Raw genomic sequence first — 13,882 nt, 5'->3', positions numbered from 1 at the left:
ATAATAATTACAATGAGTAAAAAAGAATCATAGAATGAAATCCTAATCTAACCATGTATCTCTATCTATGTATGAGTAGGTACCATACCTACGTGTTAACGAGATCAAAGAAATCGTTATTTTTTTGAGTTTGTGCGATATACCTAATCCAGTAGCAACTGTCAAGCAATGCACTACCGAAGCTCGGTCGCATTTGTTATTTGGCTTCTTAATATATATGATTTCTATCTATTAGACTATTATCTTTAAAGTAATTGACTCATTTTATCACTCTGATGATTTTTATCCAAAGATTAATTAATTTAATGTCTATTAATAGATAACATTCATTATCCTTACTACTATAATTACTATATAAATAAGAACTTTTCAACTCATTAATCAGTATACCACTTTCTTACAATGCGTGCTGTTGTTCTTCTAACTCTCATAGGCGCCGCTGTGGGTGAGTACCAAAATAATAACTTGATTTTGCTGAAAAAATCTAACATTTTGTAATTATTTTTTTATATTCGATACGGATTTAAACCCTGTCTATAAAAATATTCATTCTACTCGTTCTGTTGTACTACATCAAAATCTATGACCTAAGCACAAAATAGCCTATTTACTGTATGTTTTTGACCAATACAATTATGCCAATAAATAAATAAATGCAATTGAATTGAGAATCTGTTCTTTTTGGCAGTCGGTCAAAAAAACTTCCCGCAAAAACACGAATACTAGGTACCTACTGATGCACCAACATTGGCACTAGATACGCAAAGTGGAATCCATTTAAGGGGTGGTTGCAGAATGTTGTTAGTGACGGGATAAAAATTTACCCAAATATATATTTCATAATTATCATAGGCACCTACATTGGAAATAATATACAAGAATAAGGTATATTTTAATTCAGATATTGTAGGTAAACTATCTAAATTTAAAATCACATTCTTTTACTCTACAGCGGTGCGGCCTCACTGGTCGCGAATTGTCGGTGGCAATCCTACCACCGTCGAAGAATACCCATACATGACTAATATGCAATATCATTTATTTGGACTTCTATGGATCCAAGCCTGCGGAGGATCGCTTATCACTTCCAGAGCTGTACTATCTGCGGCTCATTGTTACCAGTATGTTGTAAAAATAATATTACTATTTTTAACAGTAACCATTTTTGTGTTCAGATATTTTCATCACAAAGTCTGACTCTTTAGAATAAAAGAATCTTTAAATTTTATATTTTACACAAAGTATATATAATATTTATTACAAAAAGTATTTACCAGAGACAGTCTATAAAAAAAATCACAAATGAAATTTCAGGATAATTGGCATAACATCTTAGTCCTCTATAATGGAAACACATACATGATGATATCAAGGTATAACTTTATAGTACGGTTCGTGTAGATATTATGTAAATAGGCGCTTGTCAAGAGTGCGCAAGAGTACTATATTCTTAAGAGTATATAGTTCTATATTCTCTACTAGGTAGATGGTTTTAATATTATTTGACATTTTAATAAAATTAGAAAAGAATAAAAGAAATTCTCAAATTGTGTTCACTTTTTGAAATAAATACATTAATTTTACTTAAATAAATACATTACATCAGTAATTATATATATTTACTAAAACTTAGATATACTTTTTTGCACGCAGAGGTGACAGGCCTTCAGACTGGAGAGTGCGCGTGGGCACATCGTACGCTGCGAGTGGTGGACAAATTATTGCTGTATCCGAATTAATTACACACCCTGACTACCAGAGCAGTACCTTCCTTGCTGACGTTACAATCGTTCGACTGGCTAGTTCAGCAATATTCTCTAATAGTGTCGGAGTAGCGCGCATTCCTGGTGTGACATACGTTGTGCCCGATGGTACCACTGTCACTGCTGTAGGATGGGGAACTCTAGCGGTAAGTTCAACTGTATATATTACTACTACTAGCAATGCTAACGTCTATACAAAACTGAACGGTTTATTTGTTTTATCATCAACTAACTCTGAAAAGACTAGTCGAATCTAATAAAGTATTTTCCATTTGATATATCAATTCCTGAGAAAGATTAGAATCATGTTGTACCTAAGCCGAGTAATACAAAAACAATATTAAAATACAGAAGCGATGAATACAATGCCAGCCACTATGTGCTGAAACACAGTAGTCTATAAATCATTAAATACAATAACATTATTGTTGTAGCCTGGTGGTCCACTTCCGGAACAACTTCAAAGTGTTGACATTAACATTATCAACCAAGAAATCTGTGCCGAACGCTACGACTATTTGAGAACCCAACCTGGATTCCAAAATGCTCCTAGAGTCTTGGATGATATGTTGTGTGCTGGTATACTGGATGTTGGTGGCAAGGATGCATGTCAAGGTGATTCGGGTGGGCCACTTGCTCATCAAGGCGATATTATCGTGGGTATTACATCGTGGGGTTACCTTTGTGCTCACCATTTCTACCCAGGGGTTAACGTTCGCGTATCTGTTTATACTGATTGGATCGTTGCTAATGCTAGTTAAAATATTTTCATTACTTTACGTTAAAAGTGTCTTTGTAAATATTATCTAATAAATAAACAGTTTATTAATATGCTTATTAATTTATTGACCAATCTTACATGTAATTGACATTTCATATGAATATCTGTATTGATATATTGTTCGCAATGGGCTCAGATACTCCGATACTGTTGATAATTTTGTACTAGATGAACGTACCTACTCCTCACAAACCATTTTCGGAAGAACATTAACTTAAACCTTATTGATTACAATAAGGTACTATATTAATAGTAAATATTGCAATTAGGTTGAAGTTATTTTTTACATTGTATAAGTAGTTGTAACGTTATCTAGTTAAAAATTATAATGAAGAAAATAAGTATTATTTTTATTATTAATAAATTATACTTTCACAAACCTACCCCAGTTATTCACAAGATTAATGAATGAAATCGACCATTGACGTCTCAAAATTCGTTTTACGACTCCAAATTTATATCGTCCTCACTGTACATAGGTAGGCACTAAAAGAATTTCTTTGCTGCTGGCATAATAAATACAAATTAAGGACATAATAACTTAGTTTTTAGAAATTATGGTCAATAGTAGGAGCTTAACTTTATGCAGCCAGTAAGTACCAATAGATATGAAACCGACCGAATAATATTACTAGTTGTAACCGAATCGCGGGTACAACTAGTAATATTATATAAATAAAAATTATAGGGTGACTCAAGTCGTAATAAGATTTTTTATTTATTTTTTTGTAACAATCGATAACAAGTAGCCAACATTAAGTCAAACCATTGTGGCAATAAATTTTAATAGCGGGTATTAGTGGTGGTCTGGGTCATCATCCTATATAAATGATTAATCGTCCGGTGTAGCTGTAAAGAACCTGCTGCGGCTAAAAATATTAGAGTAGTTCGAAAATAAACATTCCGACATGACATTTTCTGAGATTTGACTAGCAATGCCAAAAACTGTTATCAATGTCAGAATCAGAAAAGTCAAACTGTCAAATACCTAGTACCCATATACTACCGCAAAAATCATAATAATGTTATTTGTAAATGAATATAATTAATTATTAAACCTTTTATATTTACTATATGTTAATTAATGTCGTATTAGAATATAAACAAGTACAAAAAAAAGTTATTAAATCTACAAAATAAATAAATATGAGTAACGGTACGTATTTACAGACAATTTGTAATGGAATTTTTAATATCTTGCTATACATGTAATATATTAAACGGACTTATAAATATTTTTTAATTAAAAAATGTGTTTTTTTATTTTGTTCAAATATTGTTGTCATCCAGTAAGATCATGATATATTTATATAGATACAGGTCCCACCCGTATGTTCGTCCTGGCGTTCGATCATAACGACTGCCAAAATTTTCTGGGACAGCAACCCTTACCTCTTCAGATACTGGTATGTATTCCCTTTTAATAAAAAATTGACATCCATACTAATGTTATTAATGGGAAAGTTGGTCTGTTTGTTGTCTTTTCACAACCAAATGGCTAAAAGAATCCTATTAAAATTTCGTGGCTCTTTATGTTGGGAGTCCCAATGGAACTTATGTATTGAAGTTTTGATAAATAAATATATTGTGCCATGAGAACAAACATAGGCTATCTTTTATATTAGTAAAGTGCAAGTTCATCCAATCGCAAGTAACAGCAATAACTTTATAAGTATCCTTTCGATTTATAATAAAACTGAAAACTCTTAAAAAACTTTTTAAATCTAAATATAGAACCTTGTTTATTCCTTTACTTTGAGTTTATTCAAATTTTATGTTTATAGTGTCTTTTAATTACTCACAGCTCATATAGTGTCACTGAAAATGCATACAAATATGTATATTCAGCTGAATGTAAATGAAATAGGCAAATAGAAATGAACTGTCACTTCTATTAGGCTATTATGTAATCTTTATAATAATAGTGCAGTAGAGGTAATCTGTCATTGTCAATCCATGCTCTCCAACAGTAGACATTAATTATTTAATTTAAGTAATGTCCATTGTTGTATCATATTGGAAACATTTAGTACAACAATAGATATCTGATATCTGTAATTATTTCCAGAACCTGGATAACAATCATTATTTACTGGCACTACAAGCTGATCATCCAGAGAGAGATAATAGTAATTCATTACAAATAACTCTAGGTATGCTAATTAATACTATTTTACTATTTCAAATTCTTGTTATGGGTACTAGACAACTGATATAAATACTTAAAATTATGTATGTCATAATTACATAGGAAACACCAAGATTAATTCTGACAAATCCAAAAACTGTTTTACAGCTTACTGATTTAAAAAATCAGGAATAATGATAATCTTGATTTCAAAATATGTGAACTGTAAAAAATTGTTTGGAATACCTATTACTATCTATTACTAATTGTCTTGGATACCAGAATTAAATGTTGTTCTTCCAAAATGCAATTTTCAATAATATTGTTTTCTTTCCAGATTCAACAATAAGGGACAATTTATCAGCTCTTTCCGATAACAACACTCTCGGCCAAAACATTGGAAATACTCATGTTGCAGCAAATAATATAAGTCAAGAATATATAAATATGCAGCTTAGCAATCAAGCTACAGAATCTCATACGGAATTGAATAATAAACCAGTGGAATTACAATTGAACAACACTGACAAAAAAATTGCTGCTAATAAAATATGTCAAAATTATGGTATGTGTCTATTTAGCAAATTGACACAAGTTTTACAGAAGCACTCTTTTTCTGTAATTTAAATTCAGGTTTATAGAATCATTCTCTAGAATACATAATTTTGAGAACATAGGATACATATTTTTAGTGGATAGCAATTAATATAAATAATCTAAAATTCTAAGGGATTTAAGCATACTTTATGGCACGATACTGGTACATACTGTTTTATGTAAATTAAGTCAAATTATACTCTTGGTAAACCCTATTTACGAAAATATTATTGAATGCCCTGCTCTTACCTTACCTCAAATATTTTTTCTGTCTTTGAATACACACTTAGTGATTCATGATTATTACTTTCTTCTCTATGGAATGGTGCACCTGTCTGTGCTAATGCATGTTGACGTGGTATGACCAGTGAAGGATATTAGCATGGGCATAAAGTCCTTATAGTTGGGAATTCGTCAAGAACCACGATGATTTTTAGGGGTTGCATGATGTGGCACATTGCTAGCAATGGGGTCACTAATCAATCACCTCCCTCATTTGTGTATTGGAAGCTATATCTGACGTTTATTTTCCATTCTGTATCCACAGTCCATATCCCTGACCGCGCAGCGCCGGTGCGTGCGGAGGCGGTGTTGCCGTCGGCACTGCAACTACGGCGTGACGGCCGCGTAGTCTCGAGGCGCCGGTTGCCTGCGCGTACTCGCTTTGGACCTTTGCGAGGTAACAGCCCATTATATTGTTACTGGACCAGATATAACAACTATTTATTATGAATCGGTAACAAACAATTGTCTGGGTAGGTATAATTTCCAAAACGGCTCACATAAAATGTTAAAAGAGAATACGTCGCTTAAAAAGAGGTATTAAATTAATACTAATATTTATTAATTTAATGGTGCACAAGCTGTGACCAACATTATTTTCTATTCTATTCTATTCTATAGGAAAACACTACAAATACATTCACAACCATTCACATTGTTTGGTTATAAAATTGTAGGTCAGATTTTACCCGGTAGTAAACAAGACAATTCATGTATAATTTCAATAGTCGGTCGAATAATGCTGTAAGCACGGATTGTAAAGCCTGAACTGGATAATGTGAGCCTACTCTTGCCAATTGGTCGACACAATAGTGGTAGAATATTCCTGTACTGTTTACAAAATAAATCAAGTTAATATCTGATTAATCGTCTATTTGTATTACACTTTTAAAATGTCGCACAGGAATCATGATTGTAATTATCAAAAAGCTATACACAGTACGGAATCGTTTTGTGTCTACTTGTCATTGTTTAACTTAGTACTATGTAGCAAATAAAAATATAGTTCCTGTTACTTATACTAATACTAAATGTTAACACTGCGTTAACATTTAGTATTAGATTAGGATGTAAAACTGTATTAATATTGGCTATCGGTAGAACTTTATATACATTTCATAGCATCACAAGCACATGACTGTTTTCTGCATGTATAAAAATATCACAACAGAGTTTAATTATTGATTTTTGTTTTTTTAGGAGTGAATCACAAAGTAAGCTATTCGGTTGCACGTGAATTAACTATTAAAGCCTCTGATTTAAAAGTACCTATATTTCTTATAAAGAACAAATCAGATAAAATAAACATAGACGTGTCCGATAAAGGTAAGCTAATATATAATATGATGGAGATGTATGAATACTCATAATTATTTATATTATATGTTATAATATAAATAATCAAGTTAAACTGAGGGATTATCTATTAAAAGATTATCTAGTCCTTATATGCATTGAGGCATTTTAAACTCTCAAAGTTAGGGTGAAGAAAACACTTGCTTTGAATATTTCAATTCAACATAGCTAGAAACGTACCACCACCCACCTCAACTTATACATCACAAAGGTTGTGAATATTTATTAGGCTAGCACCAAAATAATACCTATTCAAAGAAAATAATACCTATTAAACAAAAGTAACTCACTTTCGTTTATTATAAATGTTTCCATCAGTTAATCAGACATTTGAATAGGTATTATTTTGGTGCTAGCCTAATAAATATTCACAAACTTTGTGATGTATAAGTTGAGGTATTAAACAACTAAGCCGTTGGGTTTCCTTTTCCACTTATACACTTTCACTCTAATTACTATTAATTAACTAACTGTTATTGATATTTTCAGATAAATCGAATTGGTTAAGTTTGCTACCACTAGGTGACCAAAGCAAAGCAAATGTGTGGTTGTATCAAGAAGATAACGAATTATATGCTATAACAGTACGACCTTTAGCGGCGCGAACAATTCTTTATTTGGGATATAGCAAACAATATGTCGAAGACCATGACTTGCCACCAAATCAACCTGTTTTACTTCTTAGTGAAGGTACGAAAATAGACCTTTATGAATCATCTGTATATGTCTACTAACAATATACCTATATTAAAATATTTTTATCTCTATATGATAGAAATATTTAATCACATGTTTTATAGAAACCATAGTATAAACTGTATAGGGAGTAACATTTGTTATGTATATCCTTATGTTTGTAGTTTTATCCGAACCAGAGAATTGGTGGTGTTGCGACTGTCACGAAGCACAAGCATCAGCTGCTTTGCTTCTGCAACATGAAGAAATCTGCCATAATGTAAGAGGTTTTGTATATAAAAAACGTTTCATTTACATATTATGTATTGTATACTGTGTTGACAACGTCAACTAGATAAGTGGCAAACGTTAGCGTAGGACACCCCGCAGCTAACAGACTAACTTTCAGAGCGAACATATGCCATATGGCACTATTTCTAATGTAAACTGTTTTTCTTTAATAAAGAAATCTAAAATAGATTTCAGATGTTTAGTCTTTTATTGCTTAAAGTGTGTTGAACGAATAGATCACAAGAGTAACTGTTTCCTAATAAATAAAGTATTGAGTAAATATTTGGAGAGAAATAGTTCCACTATTTTCTCGGAGCTTAATCACAGTCATGTTATTTTAGGAGAAAATGCCCAGTTTACGCCGGAGGCGCTATAGATGTCGACATTGTACGCGAACATTTTCCAGATTATTTACGTAAGTTTTGGTAAATTTATTTGTAAGAAAAATAATACCTGTAGAAAAGAAAAATAGTACCTGGATTGTTATTCAGATAGCGGTTCACTCGTTTCGATATATGACGTTATATATATTAGGTTAGGATCATATCACACTATTCTACCATTAAATTTGTAAAAATGTTGACTATGGCTGTATGTATATATTATAAATGAGATTTGGTATACAAATAAAATGTATCCAGAATTGGAAATAATTTTATTAATATTATTTCAATTTTTAAATTTCTTTAGTACATATTTACCACTGTGTTTGCTACCACAAGATGAAAAAAGTTTTAAAAGTTACATATAATATAACCGATATATAAATAATATTACAGATTGAGAAGACATATAACGCAACACTGTCGGAAAAATAAATCGTAAGTAGTACACGCTTATACGGATGTTATATTTTAAGCAATTGTATATTAACTAATTTAATATTTTCAGGGATATTGCAACTAAAACTGACACAATACCAAATATTGGATCCGATACGTCAATAGTCGAAGACAAATTGCCCTCAGACGAAAGCTTCCAAAATTATTCTAATGGCTTAGACTTTTCCACTAATCTATTCGACACCGACCGAATTCCCAATCTCGATATATCGGTTAGCTCAAGGTCGGAAGCGGATTTTGGACCTTATGGTATTGAATATAAAGACGACAGTAGTTTATCTAATTATTTGGAATTATCCAAATCTACACATGTTAAATCGAAAACAGCTCAGGTACTTCATTAAATCATATAGTAATTTTAAAGTTAAACAGTCTATTTACAATTGTGTGGGCAGAAACTGTTTATATTATTTTTTTTTCAGATCAATAAGACTGATAAACCATTGATGATATCTTGTTCGTATTGTCACACTGAAATGTCTATGGAAATGAAAAAACAACATATAAGGTTAATATGCTTTAAACAATTAGAGTTCAAGCGAAATCAGTTAAATTCTCCCGAAACATACTTTTCCTAAATAATATATTGAAGGCCTGGATATCTGTTTCTGTTTCGACCTTTACCTGACTTGTAAGGAGTTTCTGAGTGGAAATAAAATAAAGATTTTTATTATACTGATAGTAAAGTTATATGGAAATAATGGTACAATTCATCTAATGTATCTACTGTATTACAGACAATGTCCTGCCCGAAGATTTGAGTGTGAATGCGGAACCATTTTCAATTGTAAAGAGAAATTGGCGGAACATATATACATAGATCATCCAACTAATGTGATTAAGCATTCTAAACAAGATATTCAGGTATCGATTGTCACAAAGAAATTTTAAGGAAATATAATTATTCCCGTAATGCTTTTATTTACGAGACCTATTATTATTTACCTTAAATTATTTTTTTCAGAACAGTCCTCAATCAAGTGACAATGCACTATATAAATGTGAAGTATGCTCTCATATATTTAAGGTAAATTGTACTAAATACTTTGCACTATTTTAATTAATATAATGCTTATTTCATCTATTTCTGAAATGATCACGTTTTATTATTTGTTTTTACAATGAGTTTTTCGTGAAACCACATCACAGTCTATTTCTAAGGTATTAATGTGATGTAGAATAGACCATTAACTTGTTTGCCATATCGATAAGTACGGAAAAACAGACGATAGTATATAAAACTGCCAATGTTTTCAAATCGTATTCACCTAGTGTGAGATGTAGAATTGATGTTATATATCTCACATATGTGATAGGTGTATTGACACAATCCTCAGAAATGAAAACAAACAACAACAAAAAACTAAGCATAGCAAATATATAACAGCTTTTAAATAAAATAAAATCAGGTCTATTACAGACTCTTATGATATGTCAAATCTACCGTCAGTTCGGAGTGCTTTTGAGCCAAGAATAACTGAAAAGTAATTCAGCTCTTAATCTTTTCAAATGCCTACATGTTTACAAAAATATAAATTTATTTTTATATTCCAATTAGGAAGAACACGAGTTACCACAAGCATGTGCTATTACAATTTTTGTCAAAAGGAAATAGTCTAATCAGTGGCCGTAACCCGATCACCCGTTCACAGTATAATTTGTCATGTTTTTTGTTATCATTGCTGTTTTTGTAGGATACAGTTACCGTCTATCAGTTGATCCATCACCTTTAAGTATTTTAGTCACGTAAGTCATTATTGTAGCGTCGCGGCATGCTAGTGAACCATCTGTGGCGCGTGCACCGCACGGGGGCGGCGGCGGCTGCCGCTGCAGTTCCGTTGTCTCGACGCGACCGGTGCTTCCCGTGTGGCGCCTGCCCCAAGCTGTACCGCTCCCGTGCCAAGCGTGATGCTCATCTGCGCGCACACCATCCAAGTAATAATCCTTAATAATATTATAAACTCGAAAGCAACTCTGTCACGCTAAAACTACTGAAGCGATTTAAATAAAATTTGGATCACTTTCTAGACCCTGAGAAAGGATAGGCTAGTTTTTAATGCGAAAAAAGGGTTGCAAGAGGTTGAAGGAGAAGATAAAAGGTTGTAACTTATTTTTAGGCTGTTCATTAAATTTAAATAAATATGACATTTAAAGTTTGCAAAAATTTTACCCTTAAGGATGTCAAAGAAAATAGGGGTTGAATTTTATGGAAATTCATCATTTTTTAAGCTTTGAACAATAAAACCTTTTCTTTGACTTTTTTGGGTTAGATTATTTTTTTTTTATTTCGTCCAGATCACTAGATATACCACGCGGACGAAGTCGCGGGCACTGATAGTCCCATTATATTTGTTAATCATCTCGACATAGAAAATGTGGATTAATGATCCCTATATAATAATAATAATAATGTGAAACCATGTCAAAATGATCTCTACACTGTCCCCCTGGAAACCATCGTGATAAATTCCTGGTGAATTTGCCACTATGGGCCAATTTACCTGACTTCATGTTCATATTATTATCATTCACTGGTGCCCATTAGCTCAGGCGGAAACACGGTTCCGTAATGATAATTTAGATTAAATCGTCGCCGGGTCTACTTTTTAAAAATTAAACAGAATTTTAATGATGTACTTTTGTAATTTAGATGCAGCAGTAGATCGTGCTCATTCGATATTAGGAGGAAAGCGGCATTGCGAGCCGGCCGCTTGTATAGCGTGCCCACGCCAGTACGCTACTCGTGCGAAACTACTGCAACACGTTCGCTCACATCACCCTCAATTGGTAACTATGAATAAATCCATGATTCATAATGGTCTCAATGGTGCTTGTTAAAATTAAAGAGACTATTTTATTTATCTGTCGAAGGCCAGAGAGACCGTCAGAAATGCAAATTGACACACAGGTTATTTTTTATTAGTACTGACCAGGTTTCATCTCACGACCTCTTAGTATTAAAAGGACGGTAAACCACTTGGCCACGGCGCTCTCATGTACTTAAAACTAAGATATATTAAATTATACATTATTTATATAACAGTAACAATCGTAAAAGCAACTATAATTCATGGATCTTTAAATAATAATATTGACGTATTTCTGCTGTAATTTAGCACCCATAGTATAAGACGTGTTTAGTTAGGCGATGTGTATACCACACATCGCTTTTTCCTTTCCTGATTTTTTTATTATTCTTATTCTTATTATAATTTAATTTCAGGCTCCACCAAAGAAGAAACTATTGAAGAACACTAAAGGCTGAAATTCTAGGTGTGTTAAGTTCTACATAATTACATTATATTCGTATCTTCGAAAAAAAAATTATACCAGACCATCAACAATAAAGATTATAAAGGTTGCACTAAAAACTAATCCTTTATTCTTTATAAATGTGAGTTAAGAAAAGTGTTGTCACTATTTATAATAGTTAAGTGCAATACACAAATGGTCACAGATATGCATCCAAATATTTTAACTAATTATTGCATCAAGACGTCTCCTTTTTGAAATCATGATATATATGATAATCATTTTTATTAATAATTCAAGATAATATTAAAATACAAGTCTGACAACTCATTCACGTTTATATTATAGTATCTAAACAATTGTAGTTTTTTGTTTGTTTCACTTTTATTCTTTGTAATCAGTGTTTCATTTATATGATATTACTTGTCAATGTAACAGTCTGAACAGTCATAATTATGATGTTGTTATTGCAGATAATTTGAATAATAATATAAATCAATGTACAATACCATATACACTAAAGTGGCGTAATAAATATTAGATCTTATTTTTTATCTTTTACTTAATTCTTTATACATTACGTTTATATATAACTAGCTGTGCCCGTGTTCGCGCAGCGCACGCAACGGAAGTCCTCAAATATGAATAATTTTCCCCGTTTTTGCAATATTTTCGACTGATATTTCGCTTCTATTGGTCATAGCGTAATGTTATGTAGCCTAAAGCCTTCCTCGAAAAATCGACTATCCAACACAAAAAGAATTTTTCAATTCGAACCAGTAGTTCCTGAAATTAGCGCGTTCAAACAAACAAACAATCAATTCAGCTTTATAACATTAATATGGATTAAAGTATGTTTTGTATTATATAGGATTTTTAAAATTAATGATAATGGATTAGTATACACGCTTGCGCTAACGCTTACTCTGGCGGGGCGGGCGCCAGTGGAGGATGATAAGATGGACATAGGATCAGGTCAGTTAGCTTATCGTGGCAAATTCATCAGTTCTTATCACATGTGTACTATGACCTCGACACGCTTACCCCTGGAAACCCTGTCGAGGTACACTGCTAGCAATTCTTGGTAATAATGCACATTACTAACAATCCCATTCCCTCCATTATACAGAAGTCTATATCTTTATCTAACTGTACAAAAGTAAAACAAAACTATCTAATTAAAATACAAACTTCATGGATATTTTGTGATTTTCGTGATATCGTCTCCATTTGGATTGATTTATATTTTAATACTCGGGTATATATTAAAGCCCTGGCCTACACATTGATATCACAATAAATTAAACGGCGTCACAGGGAGAAAAGATGTCAATGTACGTCTTGTTATAAATAAACATATTCCATGCTTCACGTTAGTTTGCGAAGGTTATGGCCTTCTGGGTATGAGCAAGCTTTGTGATGCTATTTGATGAATTTCTGAAATGAGTAGGTATTACTATTGATCTAATTTCTAGTCGGAAGGAAAATACATATATATATATATATATATTAATAAAATTAGTGTGTCTGTTTGTTCCGGCTAATTTCTGAAATAGCTGGATCGATTTTGACGGTACTTTTTTTGACATGTAGCTGATGTAATAAGGAGTAACTTAGGCTATTTTTATTTTAGAAAAATAAAGTTAAATTCAACACGGACGAAGTCGCGGGAACAGCTAGTATATAATATAATTATAGACGGATATAGTCAGATGTGCCGCATCGTGTGCACGTCCGCACGTTGATCAAGCACGCTCCCTTCATTTCCGGTTTCACTTCTTATCCACATACACTTTATAATATCTAGTTCTAAATGTTTATTTTAGAACATATAATTTCAGTTTTAGATCAAAATTCAAACTGAAGTCTTTTTTAAACAATAAAATATTTTTCCTACTTTCTATCTAATGATTTT

The 13,882-nt window shown here is 32.1% G+C and overlaps 2 protein-coding genes across 2 annotated transcripts; both read left to right on the top strand.

The window, feature by feature from the left end:
- The first annotated feature begins 402 nt into the window (after nucleotides 1–402).
- Nucleotides 403–2,643, top strand: LOC131842093 (trypsin, alkaline B-like). The gene is made up of 4 exons (XM_059190597.1): nucleotides 403–445; nucleotides 953–1,121; nucleotides 1,654–1,909; nucleotides 2,198–2,643. The coding sequence occupies exons 1-4, from the start codon at nucleotides 403–405 to the stop codon at nucleotides 2,522–2,524; spliced, it is 795 nt and encodes a 264-aa protein (XP_059046580.1). The 3' UTR covers nucleotides 2,525–2,643.
- An 836-nt stretch (nucleotides 2,644–3,479) lies between these two features.
- Nucleotides 3,480–12,036, top strand: LOC131842105 (PR domain zinc finger protein 10-like). Its single transcript, XM_059190612.1, has 17 exons — nucleotides 3,480–3,700; nucleotides 3,859–3,950; nucleotides 4,613–4,697; nucleotides 5,010–5,237; nucleotides 5,817–5,948; nucleotides 6,752–6,877; nucleotides 7,397–7,597; nucleotides 7,768–7,862; nucleotides 8,215–8,288; nucleotides 8,653–8,694; nucleotides 8,765–9,047; nucleotides 9,138–9,223; nucleotides 9,453–9,579; nucleotides 9,680–9,742; nucleotides 10,479–10,650; nucleotides 11,366–11,502; nucleotides 11,939–12,036. The coding sequence occupies exons 1-17, from the start codon at nucleotides 3,691–3,693 to the stop codon at nucleotides 11,978–11,980; spliced, it is 1,995 nt and encodes a 664-aa protein (XP_059046595.1). The 5' UTR covers nucleotides 3,480–3,690; the 3' UTR covers nucleotides 11,981–12,036.
- The last annotated feature ends 1,846 nt before the right edge of the window (nucleotides 12,037–13,882 follow it).

Source organism: Achroia grisella, unplaced genomic scaffold (assembly GCF_030625045.1).
Source record: "Achroia grisella isolate CSIRO2021 unplaced genomic scaffold, CSIRO_AGI_Agris_v1 utg204, whole genome shotgun sequence".
In the NCBI taxonomy this organism is placed as follows: Eukaryota; Metazoa; Arthropoda; class Insecta; order Lepidoptera; family Pyralidae; genus Achroia; species Achroia grisella.
This window is presented reverse-complemented; position numbering and strand designations above follow the sequence as displayed.